Source organism: Myodes glareolus, chromosome 9, assembly GCF_982192425.1.
Source record: "Myodes glareolus chromosome 9, mMyoGla1.1, whole genome shotgun sequence".
Lineage (NCBI taxonomy): Eukaryota > Metazoa > Chordata > Mammalia > Rodentia > Cricetidae > Myodes > Myodes glareolus.
The window spans coordinates 33,658,229-33,681,626 of record NC_142034.1 but is presented as its reverse complement, the minus strand read 5'-3'; the positions used below and the strand labels follow the sequence as shown (position 1 = coordinate 33,681,626).

The 23,398-nt window shown below is 46.4% G+C and overlaps 1 protein-coding gene across 1 annotated transcript in view; it reads right to left on the bottom strand.

The window, feature by feature from the left end:
* Scpep1 (serine carboxypeptidase 1) overlaps positions 1-14,310 on the bottom strand; it is a 30,517-nt gene extending 16,207 nt beyond the window's left edge. Inside the window, exons 1-6 of the mRNA XM_048446865.3 lie at positions 14,168-14,310; positions 11,326-11,480; positions 6,742-6,831; positions 4,145-4,300; positions 3,493-3,567; positions 1,097-1,169 (exon numbers count right to left, since the gene is read on the bottom strand). Coding sequence (XP_048302822.1) covers positions 1,097-1,169; positions 3,493-3,567; positions 4,145-4,300; positions 6,742-6,831; positions 11,326-11,480; positions 14,168-14,243 — 625 coding nt within the window. The 5' untranslated portion in view covers positions 14,244-14,310. The remainder of the gene's footprint in view (positions 1-1,096; positions 1,170-3,492; positions 3,568-4,144; positions 4,301-6,741; positions 6,832-11,325; positions 11,481-14,167) is intronic.
* Positions 14,311-23,398: the final 9,088 nt, after the last annotated feature.

Below are 23,398 nucleotides of genomic sequence, written 5' to 3'. Positions count from 1 at the left end.
ACATGACACCAACCTTGCCTCACCTCCACCGCAAGTCACACATGGAAACCTCACTGCGCATGCTCGTCTAGCGTCAGGCTGCCGGAGAGGACGAGCTAGTGACACAGATTCACCTGTGCCGAGTTGCACAGAACTGTATCTCCTCTTTCCGAGGCCACTCAAGCTGTCTGAGGGAGGATTTCAACATCCCTGAGTGTTCATAGCCATCTCTGACTGTAAACTTCGATTCCTTTGCTGGGAAAGTCGCAGCAGAGAACTCAGCTTGGTCGCAGAAGCGACGTCAATGACGACTCAGCCCCACGTACCCTGTGGGAATGACTACTGTCTGTGATGCTTTCCCAAGAACCCAGAGACTTCCGCTGCCCTCTCATTCTATCAGGACAGCACAGCCCTGTGGGATGGCTGCTTCTCCAGGCTTGACTTGGTCACCAGCACACAGCAGAGTGACCTATCAGAGACCTTGAACGGTAGTCAAGGCAACAAAATAAACGGAACTACACGGCAGCTAGTTAGGTCCGTGATAAGAGAGCAATCAAGGGAGGAAAGGAGATCACAAGACTTTGACAAGACCCTTCCTTTACACTCCAAACTCACTACTGCCTGCCCTACTATACATCATCCTAGAAATACTCAAATCTATGAGGTTAAACTTGCCTGGGGAGCCAGCAGGATGGCTCAGAGGAAAAAGATATTTACTGTATAAGCCTAGGACACAGTGGCACACTCCTTTAATCCCAGCACTCCTGAGGCAGAGGCAGGTGGATCTCTGAGTCTGAGGCCAGTCTGGTCTAGAGAGTGAGTTTTAGGCCCACCAGAGCTATGTAGAGAGATGCTGTCGCAAAAAAAATTTTAAAATTGCCTAGGGACAGGACTTTTCAGTACACAGTTGTACAAGAGTCACCCAGGCTCCTGTAAGCAACACCCATAAGCTCCCTGGTCCACCAAGCAGGACTTGGATGGAATCTTTCAGTCTGCTGGTGCCGGAGGCAAAGAAGACCTTTCATTATGTTTCCCCAGAAGTCACACAATAAGTCCAAAGTCACAGACAGGGACAGGGATAGGAAAAAAGAGAGAGGCCTAAAAGCCACATACTTACCCACAGGGGAAATCCAAGAGTCACCCAAGGCAACCCCAGAAAAGTTGCACTTGATGGTCCCTTGCTGAATAGCCTGAAAGAAGAGCCAAGAAATGCTCTGACCAAGGGCACCAAGGCTCCCATCCCTCCTCGGCAGAAGTGCATACTCATGCCTTCCCCTAACTCACACTGTTCAAGTTTTCCCAGGCATCAGATGACCACACACGTGACAGCAGCCCCTGCCCACCGCCACTGGGAAATAGAGGAGGGGCTGCTGAGTTTTTCTCCACCTTATTCATGAGTGTCCTTGGGACAGGTATGGGGTCTGTCCCTAGTTATCTTTGGGAGGCTAAGGACATCTGTGTCCTGAAGTCTGGGAGCCTCCCAAGGTGCTCAGGGGCTCCTTGGGTACAGATACCACTGCCAAGCAGCAGTCACAGAGGCTGGGGCTCAGCAGGACAATCCTGAGGGTGGGTACCACTCACAGGACAGGAAGGCCATCCTTCTCTACACCAGTCCCAAAACAGAATGCTGGACACAACCTAAATGTACACTAGGAAAATGGGCACATGAACCATCATCATACGTGATAAAACTCAAGACAAAGCAGAAGGTGCCTGAAAAACCAAGGTGAAGGGGCTGGAGAAATGGCTCAGAGGGTAAGAGCACTGGCTGCTCTTCCAGAGGTCCCGAGTTCAATTCCCAGCAACCACATGGTGGCTCAAAATCGTCTGTAACGAGACCTGGTGTCTTCCTTGCCAGCAGTACATTGTACGCTTAATAAATAAATAAATCTAAAAAAAAAACCAATGTGAAAATATCCCCACAGCATATTATTAAACAGTTGAATATAATATAAGAATATGAGCCGGGGTATCATATAAGATATCACATATAATCACATGTATGGGTTACAGTTATGTGTATCTGGTAAAATAAAGAGACCAAGAGGCTGCCAAGGGGAGGAGAGCAAAAGCTAACTGATGTGAATATATGGAAAGAAGTCTGTGCTGAATGAAGAGCCCGTAGGGACAGCGAAGCCAGACGTCACTCATCTGGACGGTGTATTTGCTTGGACAAACTAGCTTAAAAGACATGCTGGGACCATGGAAAGAAGTCTGAACAGGAAAAAGGAGGGGGCCCATTGAGGGAGACAGGTCACAGTGTGACTGCACTTTGGTTAGGATTTCATGGGTGTGAGCAGGAAGTATTACAAAGTACTAAAGAGTGGTGAGTGCCACCTGGTAGATGAGTTTTTCTTTCTTTGAGACAGCGTGTAGCCCAGGCTGGCTTCAAACTCACAACCTCTTTCCTCAGCATCTAGTGTTTGCACTACAGGTGTGTGCCCACCATACCTAGCTAGCTTATATTCTGATGTTAAAAAAAAAAAAGAAAGAAAAAGATGTGGGGGCTGGAGAGATGGCTCAAAGGTTAAGAGTACTGACTGTTCTTCCAGAGGTCCCAAGTTTAATTCCCAGCAACCACATGGTGGCTCACAACCATCTGTAGCAAGATGGTTGTAATGCCCTCTTCTGGTGTGCAGGTGTACACGCAGATGGAGCACTCGCAAACATTACATAAAGAAAGAAATCAATCTTTTTTTAAAAAAAGGTGTAGGGCCGGGCGGTGGTGATGCACACCTTTAATCACAGCACTCGGGAGGCAGAGGCAGGCGGATCTTTGTGAGTTTGAGGTCAGTCTGGTCTACAAGAGCTAGTTCCAGGACAGGCTCCAAAGCTACAGAGAAGCCCTGTCTCAAAAAACAAAAAAACAAAACAAAACAAAACAAACAAACAAAAAAGATGTAGGGACTAGAAAGATGGCTCAGCAGTTAAGAACACTAGTTGCTCTTTCAGAGGACAGCAGACCTGGGTTCGATTCCCAATACCCACATGGCAGCTCACAACTGGCTACAACTCCAGTTCCAGGGGATCCAGTGCCCTCCTCTGGCCTCTGTGGGTACCAGGCATGCAGATACATACATATACAAATACACGTCTTTGGTACACAGACGTACATGCAGGCAAAATATTCATACGTGTAGAATTTTTTTTTAAAGAAATCTTTTACAAATGTACCTATTTTTATTTTCTATGTATAAGAGTTTACCTACAGGTATGTATGTGCACAAGACGCCATTCCTGACAACCTAATTTGATCCCCAGAATCCACAGTATAAGGAGAGAGTTCTTCAGACACCCACACAACCATGGCATGCACACACATACCCATACAACCATGGCATGCACACACACACACACACACCCCCACACAACCATGGCATGGTGCATGCACACACAATAATTAAAAAAACAAAACAGAGCAACCAGGCCTGTTCAGCATCAGGTAGGTATCTGAACGCAACTCTCGCTACTTTTTTGTTCCAAAACATCACCACAAAGTCATCTCCCATTTACCTTGTGAAGTTCTAGACTGATGCCAGCAGCCATTTTCCCTCCGTAGGATTCTGAGAAAATGTAGAACGGAACCGTCTAACAAGGAAAGAAATTTACCGAGAGTTAAAACACCCGGATTGCCTTTCAACTCACAGGAACTATCTCCAGATCTCTATAGTGTGCAGGGGTTGATAAACCCAGTCTGTTTGACTTTGCCCGCGATCTGATTATTAACATCTAGTTGGGTGATAACAAAAAGTCAGAGCCCACAACCCAGGAAGAAAAGAGGAAGTCTCTGAGAATCAGCTGCCGTTGAACTCTTTTGGTTTGCTTTTGCTTTCAAGACAGGATCTCTCTACGCAGTCCTGGCTGCCCCAAGGCACTGAACTTTTCGGGGAGCTTAGTATTCTGAAGACTTCCTTGTCCCTCTTGCTCGTCTTTCACGGCTGAACTGAAGAATTAACCTGGAATTCTTTTCTTTTTTTAAATATTTATTTATTTATTCATTATGTATACAATATTCTGTCTGTGTGTCTGCCTGCAGGCCAGAAGAGGTCATCAGATCTCATTTCAGATGGTTGTGAGTCACCATGTGGTTGCTGGAAATTGAACTCAGGACCTTTGGAAGAGCAGGCAATGCTCTTAACCACTGAGCCATCTCCCCAGCCCTTACCTGGAATTCTTTATGGCAATCAAAGAAGGATTTCAGGAGAACCATCATGTCTGAAGCCACCGTGTCCAGATCCTTTGCATAGGCATCGGTAGTGTTCACGTAACTGAAGCCAGTGCCCACAGGGTTATCCACAAACAGGAGGCTGGCCGACTGCAGCTGCAGGCACCCCGAAGAAACAACCATTGCAACCGGCGGTTAGTCACCAGTGATCTTCCTAGCAAGTTGGCAAAACCACATCTACCATAATACCAGTGTGCTGATTTTATCTTATTCTTTGAAGTGATTTTAGGGGCTAGGGAAACAGCCCAGTTAGTAAAGTCCTTGCCTTATGAGCATATCACCCTGAGTTTGATCCTCAGAACCCATGTCAAAAAAAAAGTTTGGCAAGGTAGTGCATGCTTGTAACTCCAGTGCTGCGGAGGTGGAGAGGGGTCTCACTCGGCAGTGTAGCCTAAATGGTGAGTTTCAAACCAATAAGAGAATAAGAGACTTTGTCTCAAAACAACAGCAACCCAAGGTGGATGCAGACACACACACACACACACACACACACACACACACACACACATACACATACACACACACACCGTACAAAATAAATGAAGATTTCTTTAAGGGGATAAGAATCTAAACTGCAACCAAGAAAGGTGAGACAAGACGAATACACACACAGGAACAAAGCCTTTAGGCCACCACGTCTCACACACAGAAGCACACTTACAGGGAACAGTGCAGGGAGCACCAGGCTGTATCAGTCTGAGCAGTAATTGGAGGGAATGAACATACATGTGGAATGCGGATGGCATGGGCTGAGGATGCAGCTCAGCGTTAGAATGTTCGCTTAGCATGCCTGAAGGGGGTTCGAGCCCCAGCACTGCACTAACTTGGTGGTGGACCATGTCTGTCATCCTAGCACACGGACATAGAGGCTAGAGGATCAGAAGTTTCAGGGCATCGTGGCTACCCAGTTAACTGGAGGCTGGCTTAGGCTTCATGAGATGCTGTCTCAGAAATATTTTAAAAAGAAATATAGATATCACATAGCAGTTTTCTTTTCTTTTTTTTTTAAATATTTACTTATTTATTATGTATACAATATTCTGTCTGTGTGTATGTCTGCAGGCCAGAAGAGGGCACCAGACCTCATTACAGGTGGTTGTGAGCCACCATGTGGTTGCCGGGAATTGAACTCAGGACCTTTGGAAGAGCAGGCAATGCTCTTAACCACTGAGCCATCTCTCCAGCCCCACATAGCAGTTTTCTTCGAGATGAATCTAATCTCCACCTTGGCCCATCTTCCTGTTTACACTGCAAGAACTAAATTTTTCAAAGAGGAGGAGAATTCTAAATTGCGCATCTGGAAGGAGCCTCAGGGATGCGCATCCAGCCATGTTCTTCACTGATCAGGAAGCAGAAACCCCTGAAAAGGCCCAGGACTCGTGCAAGCCCACAGAGGAAGGACAGCGGCTGGACCCCAAGCCCCTCCTCATTCAGGCTCTCTGCTCCCATCTTCCTGCTTTGGTTCCAGGTGTGGGAAGAAGGCTGGGGAGGGGAGTGGTTGACTCTGGCACTCCAGCAGCAAGCAAGATTAGAACTGTCTCGGGCCAAGAGAGAACGCTGCAGGAGGACCAGATGGGGGGAGGACCCGAGGAGCCTGAGGACACTGGAGGACACGCAGCACAGCACGGCATAGCGCATGGGGGCAGGAGAGCTCAGGCCGAGCTAGTCAGCAGGACGGACTCGGGCAGACTGTGAACTGAGAATGAGGATGCTTACAGAAGAAAGGGATGGGTTGGGGGGACACAAAGAACTAGGAAGATAACAAAGGCGGGGGGGGGGGGGGGACAAGGGACTTGCAAGCTTGATGAAGTCCAGATGCGAGGGGAAGGACAAAGAAAATTTAAAGTAGTGGCAGATGGTGGGAGTGCAGGTCTGAGGCTGCAGATGACCACCTGTGCTTAGGCACAAGGTCACCAGCATCAGCTGCAGGGGATTTCAGTTTTGTTTCTGTTTTTTGTTTGTTTTTTGTTTTTGTAGTCATGGCTGTCCTGGAACTCAGTCTGTAGACCAGGCTGTCCTCCCACTCAGAGATCTGCCTGCCTCTGCCTCCCAAGTACTGGGATTAAAGGCATGCACCACCACTGCCTGGCCCAGTTTTGTTTGTTTTGAGTCAGGGTGTCATATAGCCCAGGCTAGCCCCTGAACTTGCTACACAGCCAAGAACTACCTTGAACTTTTTGCCCTCTATAGGTGTTCATTCTTAAGCCTGGTTTTTATAGTGCTGAGGTTTGAACCCAAGGCTCTGTGCATGTGAGACAAGTATCATACCACACTGAGCTGAGCCCCAGCATGGCTAGATGCTTCTGAAGGGCAGTGGAGAAAGGTCACCAAGTTGGAAAAGGCAAGAGACAACTGTAGGATACTCATTCAGAGACATGGGAGAAGCTGGGCTGGAAGAAGCCTGTGTGTAGGGATCCAAGGTCTCAAGAAAGCCCACCAGGGAGGACTGCTAACTCTGTGGCCCCACCCTGCCTGGCTGGAGCAATGGGGTCCAGCCTCTGAGAAGATGATGGGATAGTTAATGGATGTTATTGTACCCAGGTGGTATTCCGTGGCTTGAGATGGGTGTCCAGAGGCCCGATTTCCTCAAAGTTTCCAAATCCAGTGCTGGAACCGCCTGGACCACCCTGTAGAAGAGAAAGAAACGGACATTAACCCAGAGAAAATTCAACCAAGTCCCGGTTATTATAACAGATGTGCACACCCAGGAAAACACCTGGGCATCTAGTGACAGCTGCACCAGCCTGTACAAAGGACACATTTTTAGCTGGTATAACAGATGTGCACACCCAGGAAAACACCTGGGCACCTAGTGACAGCTGCACCAGCCTGGACAAAGGACACATTTTCAGCTGGTATAACAGATGTGCACAACCAGGAAACACCTGGGCACCTAGTGACAGCTGCAGTAGCCTGTACAAAGGACACATTTTCAGCTGGTATAACAGATGTGCACACCCAGGAAACACCTGGGCACCTAGTGACAGCTGCACCAGCCTGGACAAAGGACATGTTTTCAGCTGGGCGAGGAGGTGCACATCTACAATTCCAGCATTGAGGGGATGAGGCAGGGGGATCAGGAGCTCAAGGTCATCCTAAGCTACAAACAAAAATTTCAAAGCAAAGGACATGTTTTCTCCAGCTCCATAGTATCTGGGAGCTTCTGCATCCACCAAACTCCTGCAGGAGCTAAGCAAGTCTCTCTGGGAAAGAATGGAGATGACTTAAGAGGTCCAAGGTGGCCTTTCCTCCCTCTTGGTTCTCTGCCCTGGGGCTCACCGGTTCTAGCATCATAAGAGACCTTCAAAACACATCTCTAAATCTCTCTCATCTCAAAGAGCTCAAAGGCACAGAGATGGGCAGAACGGCTTAGCCCTGAGCCCCTGAGCTCCTGCAGGCTCCACTATAACTTGGCTTTTTGACTCTTTCTTTCCCCTCAGCCCAAGCTGGGAGACTCTCTCCTTAGGGGCCCAGTGGATGGCCAGGTAACAAGACTGAGGGGCACTTTGGATAAGCCTCGTCTCTGTGTACACCATAGCCAGTGTACAAGTCTCGGAGTGGGAGCATGTGACATGAAGGGGTTTATATGGGCAGCAAAGAGGTAGGACTCAACTGAAGATTAGTACCAGAGCCCCCAAACTGCAAAAGGCACTGGTTCCTATGTGTGCTCTGAGCAGGCAAAATGGGGCAGGTAAGGTGGGCTGGATGACGGGAAAAGGTCTTCTGGGAGATGGTCAGGGAAAAGGAGGGAGCTTTTCTAGGGGGTCCACATGAGCTGGGGGGCAGGGATGAGGGAAGCGTTATGGGTGGAGTCAGAGACGTGCCCTGGTCTACAGTGTCTCAGGGCAGGGAAGGATGGGTACAGAAGGAAGAGGGTAAAGGGAAGAATGAGATGGCACAGCGGAAGCCAGGGAAATCTGCCCAAAGACTGACTGGGGTGTGACAGACACCCATAATCCCTGCACTGCATGCAAAGGCAGGACAGGAGGATTACTGAGTTCAAGGCTAGCCTGGGCAAGACGCTGCCTTCGGGACAAAGGGGAAGCAGAGCTGGCAGGACAAGACAACAGGCCCTGTCGGCCAAGTGTCGCCCACACTAATGTTGTGAACTGTCACTAACCTTCTTGCTAAAATTCAGAGGCCCAGCTGCCCTGTGATTATAGGCACTTCACATGCTAAGATTTCTTAATACCGTGATGAAAAGATTGCAAACCAGCTGGAGATATTCATCGTTGTGCCACGAATAGCACCAGGGGGCAGGGCGCAACTCGGATGTCCTGCCATGGGGACGAGGGTGAGGAGCCACACCTGCACAATGAGTCATGTGGTCACTTAGAATCACAACTTCAGAAGCGGTGTGGCTCCGAGATAAACGCACAGGCACAGGCCACTACTGAAGTGTGCACCCTCGAACGGCGGCCGGTCCTCTCTTTCAAGACTTATCAGTGTGGGCAGGTCGAAAGCCAAAGTTGGCAGCAAACACGACTGAGAATGTCGGGGCCTGGGCCATTGGACGAGAATTTTCATTTTCCATTTCTGCTCCCTTTTCCAGCAGCTAGGAGAACTGACTAGAAGATTCCACTGTGTGTGTGTGTGTGTGTGTGTGTGTGTGTGTGTGTGTGTGCGCGCACGGGGAAGCCAGAGGTCACCACTGAGTGTCTGCCTCAATTGCTCTCCACCTTACATTTTAAGACAGGGTCTCTCACTGAACCTGGAGTTGATAAGTTCGGCTAGCCGGGCTGGCCAGTGGGCTCGAGAGAGCCTCCTGCCTCCACTTCCGCAGCACTGGGGTTATAAACTAGCCCCACTGACTCAGATTGTACCTGAGTGATGGGTATCTAAATTCAAATTCTCATGAGCCATAGCTAAAGCCCCTGCTATTTGAATAAAAATAATTATAATAACAATAAATGATCACAAAATCTCCCCCAGAAACTCTGGAAACAGCTGATCTATACAGCTGAGACTCAGGGTGACGGGTCCTCTGAAATATGATAAATGCGTCAGTGATGAACTGAAATGCTTAAATGACTTGAAAAATAGCTTACTATCCCTGAAATAGCTTACTATGCTATGACCTCAATTCTCAAAGAACGTCACTCCCCCAAGATGCTACCTCCTGAACCCTTGGAAGGCTGCTAACTAGATTTTTTTTTTCATCTAAATTAACTGTTTCCTCCTCAACCATATTCTATTCTTCTTCCTTAGGCCTCTGGGGAAGCAGAGAAGAGCAGACTGGTGTCTTCAGCTATCACCCTTCATATAGCATCTCAGCAGGAGGATTAGCCTAACCAAAGCCACACACCGCCCCCTCGCAAGCCAGGCAGACAGCACAAAGAACGCTTGCCTTGCAACTCGGGTTTTGGTTTCATTTTGTGTTCTGTAGTGCTGGGGACAGAACCCAGGGCCGCCTTCAGGGCAGGCAAACTCGGAACCACTGAGCTAAAGCCACCTATGAAATCCAGTGCTTTTCAAACTGGTTGCTGGAAAAACAGAAAGCGCCCTGGAGTAGCTGGGGACAAAGAGGCAGCCGCTCTGCTCCGTCCTGGTCTCAGCACTTCTCCTTTTTCCTCCCCTACACCAGCTTCATCTGAGCCAGAAACTTCTGCTGATTAACAAAGATTCTCAAAACCCCAGTGAAATCCCCATCCCCCACCCCCACCCCCACTAAGAAAACTAAAGTCCAGAGAAGGGAAGAGTTTCCCTGTGGCTAGAAGTGGAAGGAGAGGCCACTCCAGCCTCGGCTCTTCCGGGAAACCATGTCACACATTCAAAACCAGCTGCCAGCCCCGGGGCACGTGGATTCCACTGCTGACCATCTTTCAGCTGCGCTACCAGGCCAGCCGTATTTCCAGTCCCCCACAGAGGCTGCAAAGATCCTACAGCAAAACTGGTGATCTTCACTTCACAGCGACCTGAAGTCTTCAGTGACTGGCCTTGGGGCAAGGCCTCAGTTCCAGCAGGCATTTGAGAAGGAAGCCTCACCCATATCCCACAGAGGTGAGTACCAGGGTGCCCTAATTACAGGTGAGACACTCAGAACTTCAAGGTACCTCAGCCCCTCCCTAGAAATTAGTCTTCCGGGTGGGCGAGGCCACCATAGGGGACGTTAGAAGAATGCCACAGCGTCTCTGCCATCCCTAAACAGCTCACAGGTTTCTGTCTTCAGCCCTAGAGGTGGAATTCAGGGTTAAAATACAAACACACCATGGAGAAGAAGGGCGTGAGCTCACATTCATGCTAAGGCACAAAAAACTAGTATGTTATATCTAGAAAAATATATGCAATAATAATTAATGAAAAGGCCTGGAGGTGGTGGTGCACGCCTTTAATGCCAGTCCTCGGGAGGCAGAGGCAGAGGCAGGTAGATCTCTGTGAGTTCGAGGCCAGCTTGGGCTATAGAATGAGTTCCAGGACAGGTTCCAAAGTAACACAGAGAAACCCTGTATGGGAAAAAAACAAAAGAAAAAAAAAAACCCACCAAAACCAAAAAACAATGACTGAAAAGAGAAGCCATGAATTTCAAAGAGAGCAAGGAAGGGTACATGGATGGGCTAGAGGGAGGAGAGGGAAGGGAGAAATTTTGTAATTATAATCTCAAAGTTAAAAAAAAAAAGATGGCTTCTCTGGGTACAAGAAGTTGGGGCCCAGGATTGTGTGGCGAGGGAGAAGTGAGCAGGATTGGGATACCTCAACCTTTGGTTCAGAACTTTTCAGACACCTTCCGTCTGTCGAAAGCCAACTGTATCATTGGAAGTTTTCAGTAAGGGCCCTTGAAACTGTCTGGACTCAATATAAAATGTCCCTGGAAAGTAAGGGACAGGAGTGCACACCCATAACATCAGCACTTGGGAGGCAGAGGCAGGAGGATTGCCAAGAGTTCGAGGCCACACTGGGCTACAGAGCAAGATCCTGTCTTCAAAATGAATGAATGAATGAAATTAAGACCAGTAAACAGGGCTTCCTTTGACACACTCTTGCTTCAAGCTGTCTCAGTGGCACGTGAGGAGCCCCCAGGACTGGCTGGACCAAACTGAGCCAGGCTTGCAAGGTGGATGCTCGTAAGAACCAAGTAGAGAGGTATAAGGGGGCCTGACCTTAAGGCAAAGAAGTTACTTTACCTGAAGCCACATGACCAGGGGCAGTTCTGAAAAGTTCTTGCAAGGGTTGGTGGCATAATAGAGCCACCAGAACATGTGGGCATCTTTTCGGACGGTCACATAATCCCATGCTTCCTTGCCTTCTTGTGCGGGCCAGTCGATGGCAGCTCCTGAAACTGAAGCTCAGTGTCATTTCCTGAGGAATATCTAATGCCCACGTGGGTTTCAAGCCTGGTGGAGATGGTCATCCAGGTTAGAGATGATCTTGTATGCTTTAGGTCATTCGCCTTCTCAGTATATGTGCCGATTAGAAAAAACAAAGACAAAAAGAAGGAAGGGAGGGAGGGAGGGAGGAAGGAAGGGAGGAAGAGAAAGGAAGAAAGGAGGAAAGGGTGGGAGGGAAGGAGGGAGAGAGGGAGGAAGGGAGGGAGGGAAAGAGGGAGGGAGGGAGAGCAAAAAAGGAAGGAGGGAGGAAAGGAAGGAAGGGAGGAAGGAAGGAAGGAAGGAGGGAGGAAGGAAGGAGGGAAGGAGGGAGGAAGGAAGGAGGGAAGGAGGAAAGGAAGGAAGGGAGGGAGAAAGAAAGGAGGGAGGAAGGAAGGAGGGAAGGAGGAAAGGAAGGAAGGGAAGGAGGAAGGAGGGAGGGAAGGAAGGAAGGAGGGAAGGAAGGAAGGAAGGAAGGAAGGAAGGAAGGAAGGAAGGCAGGCAGGCAGGCATGCTTGTGTACCCTTTAATCCCAGCACCTGAGAGGCAGAGGCAGGTAGATCTCTGTGCGTTAGAGGCCAGTTTGGTCTATGAAGTGAGTTCCAGGTCAGCCAGGGCTACAAAGTGAGACCCAAGCTCAAATAAACAAACCCACAAACCCACAGACCTCAGCTATGGAAAAGAGAAACTAAACACTTCTCTCTTGGGCAACACAGTGAGACCATTTGTAAAAGAAGAAGTCTGAGAGTGAAGCTCAGTTGTGGAACCTTGGCGTGACTTGTGCCAGGGCCTGGGTTCAGTTCCCAGCCAAGGTGGGTGGATGGGGTGGGGCAAGCAGGGATGGGAGATGGAGGGAAGAATCCCTGGGTGGCTTCTGCTTTTCGCTGCTTTCTCCTTCCTGCTTTCAAGCCTCTTCAGCAAGTAAAAGAACAAAAAGGGGGCCCAGCAGGAAGAGATAGAAGTGGGTGAAAAGATGATGCTGTCTTATGGCCAGGCCTATAATCTTATCACTGGGGAGATGGAAGACAGGAGGCTCAGGAGTCCATGCCCTGCCTAAGCACATGCTGAGTTTGGGCCAACTGGAGAAATAAGAAACTTTAACACACACACACACACACACACACACACACACACACACACACATACACACACACATACACATGTGTGCATGCCAGAAAATGACTAAGGAGCCAAAAAAAAAAGAGAGGCTGAAAAATGACAGGTGTGGCTGTGTCTATAAAATAACACGAAATTACAGGTTTCTTGAAAATGATCGATAAGGCTGAAGACCCTGGCATCTACCCCTGGTGTTTCTCTCCCTTCCCTGGCAGTGACTACTGTTCAATATAAGGGGGTCGGGGGAGGGACACCTTCCCTTTCCCAAGCATAAACTGTAGGGCCAAGTGAGTCCCCGCAGACCTGCTATGCAGCTTCCTAACAGTAAGGGGCCAGTTTGGGACCAAATAGAATTCTCAGTTCTTGATTCTGACTAGGAAATATTTTTCCTGCAGTAAGACTGAAAAATCAGGGGGTGGTGAGATGGCTCAGGGGGTAAAAGCCAGTTGCCACCAAGCCTGGAAACCTTAGTTCAATCCCAGGGAGCCACACAGTAGGGGAACTGATTTACCCAAGTTATCCTTTGACCGTGTGTGTGCACGTGTACACACACACACACACACACACACACACACACACACTGTGGCACATGCACACCTCTTCCACACTCACAAAACAAATTTTAAAAAATGCAAAGTAAATAAGTAAATAAATAAAGGCTGGAAAGCTGGCTCGGCTGGTAAGAGCATTGTCTGCTTTTCCAGAGGACCTGGGTTCGAGTCCCAGCATCCACATGGCAGCTCACAACCTTCTGTAACTCTAATTCCAATGGATTCAATGCCTTCGTCTAACCCCCAAGGGCACCAGGTATATACATAGTAACACAAACATATATATAGGCAAAACAAAAATTAAAAAAAAATGATTTTGGCAGGTAGTGGTGGTGCTCGCCTTTAATTATAGCACTCAGGAGGCAGAAGCCGGCAGATCTCTGTGAGTTCAAAGCCAGTCTGGTCTACAGAGCTAGTTCTAGGATAGTCAGGGCTACATAGAGAAACCCTGCCTCAGGAAAATAAATAAAGTGCAAGAACATTTCCAAATTATTCCACAAAACACAAATTTGCTTTTGCCCCAAAACAGGCCAGTGGAGTCAGCTGATATTTTGTCTGTTCTAACCCAGCAGAGGGGGCAGGCATTGTTTCAAAGCAACACCTCACGTTTGGTAGGATTTACAGGGGTCTCTTTGGCCTCTGATCTCAGTTCAATCAAATGACCCTACAAGTCACTAGGCCGTCAACCGAGCAGAAACGGGAGGTGGCCTTTAGACCTTAAAGTCTCACTCATCAGCAGTTTCCTGAAACCGTATGTTTTGGTACAACCACCTCTACCTCCGCAAAGAGGAACCACCCAGAACCAGGAAAAAGGCAGAAAAGGAACTTTGAACTAAAACATAAATAAAAATTAGGAGGTTCAAAAGCGATATAAATCAATGCAAGGGAAGAACGAGGGGGAGGGGGAAAATGTGTTTTTTAAAAAAGATCACGAATTCAGTAACAAATCCGAGAAGGAAGCACCCACCACCGGTCCGCCTTTCTCGGGAACCTACCTGCGCCGAGGCCCAGCAGGAGCGACAGCAGCAGCAGCCACAGTCGGACAGGACAGACTCGACACGCCAGCCCCATGGTGAATACAGCGCCGCAGCATCAGCAACAGGCTGAACCCCGCCGGCCGGCGCGTGACGGCGGTGGGTGGGGCCTGGGCGGAGTCAGGGCGGGGCCTAAGTGGGCCCTGAGGCTCCCCGTGTTCGGCGCGCCCTCTGCCGGTCGGACCCCCAGAACCTCCCGCCAGGTCTTTCGGATGGTTCTGCCAAGTTAGGTCATCCTTTGCTGTGTTAATGTAACATTTGATTTGGGTTACAAAGTAGGGAAGGATTGAGAAACTACCGAGGGCTAACTACCATCCTCCCTGACCTGTCCGTACTTGTCTTCTCCAACAAAAGGACCAGAATTTCATTTTGTAAGACTTGTTTTTATTACTTTATGATTGTGTGAGTGCGCGCGCTACCTGTGGGTAGTTATGCAAAAGAGGGAGGAGTGGGGTTCCCTGAAGCTGGAGTTACAGGCGGCTATGAGTGGCTCAGCATGGAAACTGGGAACTGAACTTGGGTCCTCTGGAAAAGCAACAGATGCTCTTAACCACTGAGCCATCTCTTAGTCCCAGGCCTAGCATTTTTGAAACTCCATTTGCCTCCAATCATATTAAGTGAAATGAAGCACGAACCAGAGGTCATTTAAGATTATGTTCCATTTGCAGAAATATGTTTTTAAAAACATCATTCTGGAGCGATGGTTCTGAGGTTAAGAGCATGATGTTCTTCCAGAGGATGTGGGTTTGATTCCCAGCACCTACATGGTGGCTCACAACCATCCCTAACTCCACCTCTCATATTCCAGGGGATCTGACACCTTCTTCCTTAGTCACACATTTTCATGTACAAGTATTCAGGCAAAACACATACAGATAAAATACAACGAGTCTAAAAATTATTCTTAAATCACATGTATCATGAATATATTAGAAATTCACAAAAAATAGATCATATACAAACTTTACCCATAAGTTTTTGGTTATATCTTTTTTTGGAGGGGGGGAATTTTGAGACAGGGTTTCTCTGTAGCTTTAGAGCCTGCCCTGAAACTTGTTCTGTAGACCAGGCTGACCTTGAACGCACAGAGATCCACCTGTTTCTACCTCCTGAATGCTGGGATTAAAGGCGAGCATTACCATTGCCCAACTAAGTTTTGGTTATACCTTCTTAAAAACAACAAAAATGTGTTTTTCTCTCTTGATAACATGTGACCAACATCATACATCTGAAAAAAATTAAGCCTCCATTCAAGGCAGAGGCAGATTGTAAATATGATTGACAAAGGTCACAACAGGAAAGTATCAGAGATGAAATATTCTAGAGATCATTGTTTGCATTGAAACCCACCAAGACCAGAGGGGTATCTGGGGCTCCTCCCTTCCTCTGCGGTTTTCCAGATGGCTAGCTTACTGAACCTTCCCAAATGGCATGCTTTTGAACTGGTTGTTTTATTCCGAGCAACACTTCAAGCTGTCGCGTGTAGGTCACAGGTACCCCGAAAGATGTGTGATGCTGTGCCGTTGGCCATGACACAGAAGCAGCGAGTTGCAATTGAAGCTCCAGGTGTCAGCCCGGCAGAAGGGCATTCTCTGATGGGCCAATCCCATTTAGGAAAAGCCACGGAGCTACAGACCCCGGAATGTCTTTTGCTTTTGCCGTGTCTTTCCATGTTTGCTGCAGCTCTCTTTCTCTGGTGTCTAGCATGGTGTGAGTGGATGTGGGGAGATCTCTGCTGCCTGAAATACAGTGTGTTTATCTCTTGGAAACATCCCGTTCTACTGAGCATTTTTACCTGTGGATTGTCAAGACGATGACCACTCCCTAAGCTGAACTGTTTGCTTTGATAACAATACTGATAGCTTATACAGAGTTTTGATGAATAAAAATAAATACAAGGATATGTTTCACAGCCAGGGTCTAAGTCTCACCTAAGGACACGCATGGGTTGTAGCTCAAGTTAATGACTAACAATTGAGTCCCGGTAGCTCAACTAGTTTAAATTCTTTCAACCTTAATGTTGGGAGATATGTTCACAGGTCTTGGAGTGTATCACAGCTGAAACAAAGCTTTGAAAATAAGAAAGTTAGACTAAGATGTCTTAGTTAAGTAACTTTGAGGTGAAAAGCCCAATAGCAAAGTTAAAACAAAGGCACATAGCTGAGCTGGGCAGTGGTGGTGCATGCCCTTAGTCCCAGCGCTTGAGGGGCAGAAGCAGGTGGATCTCAGTGAGTTTGAGGCCAGCCTGGTCTACAAAGCAAGCTCAGGATAGCCAGGTCTATTACACAGAGAAACCCTGTCTTAAAAAAAAAATAAAGGTCAGGGAACAAGAACAAAGCAGCCCAATTATTACAATTATTACTGGCTGACACACCCTCCTTGCTAGATTTGGTTGATGACCAAAGGCAATGATTCATTCCTTATATCCATTTCTGCCCTCAATCTCCTGATACAAAAAAACCCAAACCCTATTAGTGAATGGAATGCACCCTAAAGACTAAAGTGGAGTTGACTGATTCTTTGTCACATATAAAAGTTTAGTTTTGTGATTCCTTATAAGACTACTTTTCAATATAAATGATAAAGTAATTGGCCCTTTCTTTATAACTGCAAATTGAAGACTGCTGCTAAAAGACCTGACAAGAACACCTTGCTTGCACGCACAGTTAATCTATAACAAGTTGCTTGGGTATGAATGTATGTGGGTTCTTGGGATAATTTGTTTTTTACCTGTAATACATAAAATGTTTAGTCATGTGAGGGAGAGGAAAAAAAACATGTTTTTACCTACAATCATTCACTTGAAAAATGAAATGCAACCGTTTTGATTCTTGTATTGTCTGGATGATTCTGTTGGGGAATAAAATCTGTGAAAAAAAAAATCATGAGATAGAGAGAGAGAACAGAGAGAGAAAATAAAGAAGGAAATCATCAGGAGAGTTTGGGAGTGCCTTTTCCCCTAACTCCCCTCAGATAGAAAAGTCTAGCTTCACCAACTCCGTGAATTCCTGTCAAGGCCCTGTGCGGCTGGAGGCTGACCCCCCAAACAGCGGCAATGATGGCCTGCTAGATGCACAGCTGGGTTTGAAGCCCTGTTTTCAACTTCAGCATTTAAATTTAAATTGCCGGGGCTGGAGAGGTGGCTCAGTGGTTAAGAGCACTGGCTGCTCTTCCAGAGGTCCTGAGCTCAATTCTCAGCCACCACATGGTGGACTTGCAACGGTCTGTAATGAGGTCTGATACTCCCTTCTGGCCTGCAGGCAGAACACCGTATCTATGATAAATAAATTACCGTAGATGTGATAACAGGAATGGTAATTTACCTTTAAATGTAGGTACAGCCAAATACAGTAAACTAGGTAAACTAATAAACTAGCGCCCCGAGATGAATGAGTTCTCTGCGGCCTATCTGCACACAGCAGCTGCAGTGAAACCCAGAGCAAGGTGCTTCTGCCACCCGCAGAGGCAAGGAATCTGCCCTCCTTCAGTCTCATGTGGCTGTACACTCATCTGCTCTGTTCAGTCCTGGTTGATGGCACTTACTTTGCCTTTAGCTTTTTATTATAAAGTTGCTGTTTATTACAAAGTTGACAGCCTGGGGGATGCTTCTTAGTGGCAGAGTGCTTGCCCAGTGTGCACAAGGCCCTCTGTTCAATCTCTAGTATTGCAAAACAACCCACTGTTGTTGCCAAAATCACTGCACGGGAGTCTGTGCACGTCGCCGAACACCTATGATTCGAGGTAGGCCTAGAAATTCTAGGTCAAAGAGCACATGCACCGATCTATAATTTAGACAGATGTTGCCAAGTACTGCATGACAGTGTCCTGCAGAATGTCTGGCAGATTCTTTTATGAAGCAGGAACCCTAAAGGACTGTCTCACCTTTAGGCAAGTTCAGCAGTTGTTTTTCTGTGGATCCTGCATGTCCAGTTCACACAGCAAAGCATCAAGCAGTCCAGGCAAGAGCAGTTTCTTGCCCAAATGGCTAGCAAACTCCATTAGGAGCCTCTTTGATGCCCATCTTCCTCTTGAAGTAATTGGTGCTGCCAGGAACAGATGTGTCTTATTGTCATGAAGAGTCCTAAGTTTTTAAAACATTTTAGATGCCATATTCTGTTAGTCTTTGAAAGGTTTGAAGAATATCTATCTAACTGAAGTATCTATATCTATATATATATAAAACTATATATCTCTGTATATCTAGAAAACCTAACTAACATGACTACATGCTTGACTATTATAGATGATAATCTATTAACCTATATGTTTTAATTATACATATATTTTAAAATGAGCTGCACAAACACAATACCTTAATCAAGAGCAGTGTGTGTGTGTGTGTGTGTGTGTGTGTGTGTGTGTGTGTGTGTTGTAGGAAGGGCTGCTTGTTTGTTTCCCAGCCACCCAGCAGCTCAGACCAGAAATAACCATACAGAAACTATATTATTTAAAACACTGCTTGACCCATTAGCTCTAGCTTCTTATTGGCTAATTCCTACATCTTAATTTAACCCATTTCTAGTCATCTGTGTATCACCATGTGACTGTGGCTTACCGGGTAAAGTTCCAGCATCTGTCTCTGGTGGGGCTACATGGCGTCTCCTTGGCTCTGCCTTCTTTCTCTGAGTATTCAGTTTAGTTTTCTCCGCCCACCCGTATTCTGCCCTGCATAGGCCTAACACAGTTTCTTTATTAACTAATTGACAGTTTCTTTATTAACTAATTGATATAGATGGGTCTTTTATCTATCTGTTGTTTCATTGGTTAATTAATAAAGAAAACTGCTTGGCCTGATAGGTCAGAACATAGGTAGGCAGGGAAGACAAAACAGAATGCTGGGAAGAAGGGAAATGAATTAGACGCTATAGCTCTCCTCTCCAAGATGGACGCAGGTTAAGATCCTTCCCAGTAAGTCATCACCTCATGGTGCTACACAGATTATTAAAAATGGGTTAATCAAGATGTGAGAGTTAGCCAATAAAAGGCTGAAACTAATGGGCCAAGCAGTGTTTAAAATGAATACAGTTTCCGTGTAATTATTTTGGGTAAAGTTAGCTGGGAGCCGGGCCGCAGCCCGCCACTCCCACCACTACAACCAATTGATATTCTTAGCATACAGAGGGGAATCCTACATCATATATATAACAAAATTGACCTTAAATATGTATCAATGAACCAAGATCCATATCGGTGCAAAATATTCATCTCTATACCATATCCCCCTTTAAATGTAACAAACATTTATAAACAATATTTGGGAATTTGGGCATAGTTCTTTCCAAACTGCTTCCTGGTTTTTGTTGGGTGAAGTAATTTAAGTAATTTTAGGGGTTCATGGAGACCTTTTAGGGACTCTTGGTTCATCAAACTGCATTAGTCTGGAAGGAATTGACAGGTTCTCATCCTCTGTGGAAACAAAAGTAGAACTTCTTTTCCAAAGCAACACAGCCTTAGACCCAAATTCTGAAGTCAAGATACCTTTAAAGTATATATGTTGGTTTAGCTTATCAGCCCATACAATGAAATGTCTCTCTGTACTTAGCTCATTCACAGTCAAAAAATTTAAAGAAAACACAATAATAATATATATAATTCAAACTCTGTATATTTCATCTTTATGTGGCTTATTTTTCTTTACTTCTTTAATCTATGACTGTCTGTACTTTTTTACTGTTTCTTTAAAGACTTTATTTATTTAAACTATTTGCTTCTTTTATGACTCTCTATATTCTTTTTCCTCTTTCTTCCAAGCCTACATACAGTTTTTAAAGACACAGTGTTAAGAGGTTTATTTCTGTCTAAATCTGTCTTTATTGCATTTTCATAATCAGTAATCTGTAATCAAAATCTGTAATTTTGACCAGGAGCACTTTTAAAATGGTAAGCATCTTGGCTGCAGTGGCCCTGGATGCTGGTTCTGCCTCTCTCAGACTTTCCATATGGCAGAGGTAGTTCACACCAGCTCTGGGGCTGCTGGGTGGGAGCCATCCTCACCACCTCAACTCTGGGTGACACTGTGCAGTATATAAACCCTTTTAATCTGAGTAAAAGCTAAATCTGCCTTGCAGTGCACTGCACAGCCTGGAAGTATCTCTGTGTCTGGTGGCAGAATCTGCCATACTCTCTTGCCTGTGCACTCCTAGCAGATCCGATTCCACTGCCTTCCCAGACGGGGAGCGCTGAGCCACGGGCATTGTCTCTGCTACTTTCTTCCTGACTCCCAGTGGGCACAAAAGCATCCAGACCCCAAGTGGGTGACGGGCATCATCTCCAAACGTTTGAGCACCATTCTGTAGCTGGAGGCTGTTTATTCGTTTCCCAGTCACACAGACCCAAAATAAGCACACAGAAACTGTATTAATTTAAACACTGCTTGGCCTATTAGCTCACACTTCTCCTTGCCTAGCTCTTATATCTTAAATTAACCCATTTCTATTAATCTTTGTATCACCACATGGTTGTGGTCTACCAGGAAGGTTCCATCTAGTGTCCAGTGTCCTACTCCTGCAGAGGCTACATGGCTTCTCTCTGACTCTGCCTACTCTCTCCTCCGCTATTTGCTTGGAAAACCTACCTTGCCCTATTCTGTGCTGCAGTAGGCCGAAAGCAGCTTCTTTATCAACCAACGGTATTTACAGCATACAGAGGGGAATCCCATATCAGTGGTGGGATGGGGTCATGTGAAGAGGGCCAGTCATAGCCTTAAAGAATGTGGATGAAGATACCTCTACCTCCAAGAGTATCAGAGGAATGCTGGATACTCAATGGTCACTTCCTCAGAAATGTTTACATCAACCAGAGGAGAAACTTACCCAGTTGCTGCTGGTGGATGGGGTGCTGAGTGACTGGTGAGCCAGAAGGTGGGTCTGTTGCCAGTGGACTGTAGATGAGGGATAGGGTTCCCTTGCATCTCAGATCATGATGGGCAGCACAGGCACCAGGAGAACCCATTCCACTCATGACACCAAATGTTATCATTGCAGCTCTGATGGAAATGTTTCCTGGCAGTCGGGAGCCAAGAAAAACCCATGAAGTCATTGTAACTGTTGCAGCTTACAGGTCTGCTCCAGGGAATGGGTTCCTCTCTGCAAATGGACCAACTCTACTCTGTTGGGGGAGGGTTTCCCCAACGAAGATGTTTCCCCAGGAAAGATGTAACAGCTCTGCTCCTCTAGGGGAAAGTTTCACCGGCAAAAGTGTCATAGTTTTGCTCTGTTCTCCTGAAAGTTGTCACAGCTGGACTCGGCTCCAGTGAAAGTGCCACCACAGGACAAACCTCCCATGAGAGATTTATCGGGAAGGAAAAATCCAGGAGGGTGGCTGCCTCTGGGTGAGAAACCGCAACAAACTGAACAGAATACAACGTTTATACAGGGGTTTTTGGTAGGGGGTGAGGCAGGGCGAAGCTTTCCAGGGCAGCTTGGGATTGGTGGGATTTTGTGGCCTGACTCTGGGACAAGTTCAGAGATTGGTGAGATTTCAAGTCCTTGGTTCTGGTCTTGGGGTCAAGTCAGGGTCAGGTTTTTTTGGGTGGGTGGGGGGAAGGTAATAGAGTTTATTTAGTGGGTTATGAAGGGGGAGAGAGAAAGCTTCCTTGGCCCTTTTTTCCCCACACCCTTTCCCTTTTCCCTTGTCCCCTTCCCCTTCACCCTCCTCTATCTCCTCTACCACCGCATCCTTGCCCATTCCAACCCAGACCTACCCTTTGCCTGTTAAAAGTTACACCTGCAAGGTCGTTCGCTGCTGTTTTGCTGCCTGAGTCAGAGAGCAGTCTTTTTTAACTTTTCTTTCCTGCTTAATAAAGTATCTCTCTGTGAAACAGGTGTTTGTATGTGGTTTGTGCTTAATCTGGGGTCTGGGAGGGTGCTCCACTGTGTGTGTGTGGGGGGCTACAGGAGTCCATTTCACTTTCTCTGTTTAATTATTGTGTTACTAATGTATGCTAGTTGTTGGAATGGTTTCTCAAGACAGGCTTTCCCTGTGTAGCCCTGGCTGTTCTGGATCTTGCTTTGTAGACCAGGCTGGCCTGGAACACATAGAGATCCACCTGCCTCTGCCTCCTGAGTGCTGGAATTAAAGGCATGGCCATTACCAGGTCCGACCTTGTTTTATTTTATTTTGATTAGCTGTGCACCACTAACAACGGTGATGGTAATGTAGCTGAGCGAGAAGACACTTTCCTCGCATGTAGAATTCAACTCTTTGGTTTCGACCCCACATCAAAAGAAAGTAATTGTGATTTAATCGAAAGTAATGGTGATTTAATCCGGAAGACCTACAGGATTAGAATCATAAGAAAACTTTTTTTTCCCAGTGCCGACTGACTGGCAAGTCCCAACCATTCATTGATCTAGTAAACTTTGGGCGTCGTTGCTTAACTTCTCGGAACATTAAATTTTTAAAAATATTTATTTATTTATTCTGTATACAATAGTCTGTCTGTGTGTATGCCTACAGGCCAGAAGAGGACACCAGATCTCATTACAGATGACTGTGAGCCACCATGTGGTTGCTGGGAATTGAACTCAAGACCTTTGGAAGAGCAGGCAATGCTCTTAACCTCTGAGCCATCTCTCCAGCCCGGAACATTAAATTTTTTAAACAATATTTTTAAATTTCTTTATTAACCCCACTCTGATAATTTCTTCTAAAGTAACAGAGTACCTAGTCTACAAGTACTATCTCAAATGATGGATTTGTAGGGTTAGAACACACATTTTTTTTTAAAAAAAATCTCCCAAATAGGATAAGAGGTCATAATTTATACCTTTGTGGTGGGGCCACATGCATTTTAGAGGAAATGACTTTATCAACTGTGCTGTGTTGCCAGCAAAAGGTTACTGGTTTTTATTGTTTCTAGAGAACAAGCCTTGATTTTAATTATTTTTAAAAACTTTATATTTATTTAACTTTCTGATTCCGACTTCTGCCTTCAACGATTTTTTTCTGCCTCAAGATAAGGAAAGCACACTTGATCTGGTCACAGACGTAGCACACACGGAACCGGTGAGGCCTCAAGGACTTTTTGTTTGTTTTAGACACTCCCGTGAGAACTCTGGGTTTCACAGGACGAACCCCTAGGATTCGGCCCGGACAAACACCACATGTGGATTTTGGTGCTTTTCTGACCTTTTGGGTATAAAGATAAAAATTGGGTCAGGCTGCTTACTATTTTTATTTTTTTCATACACA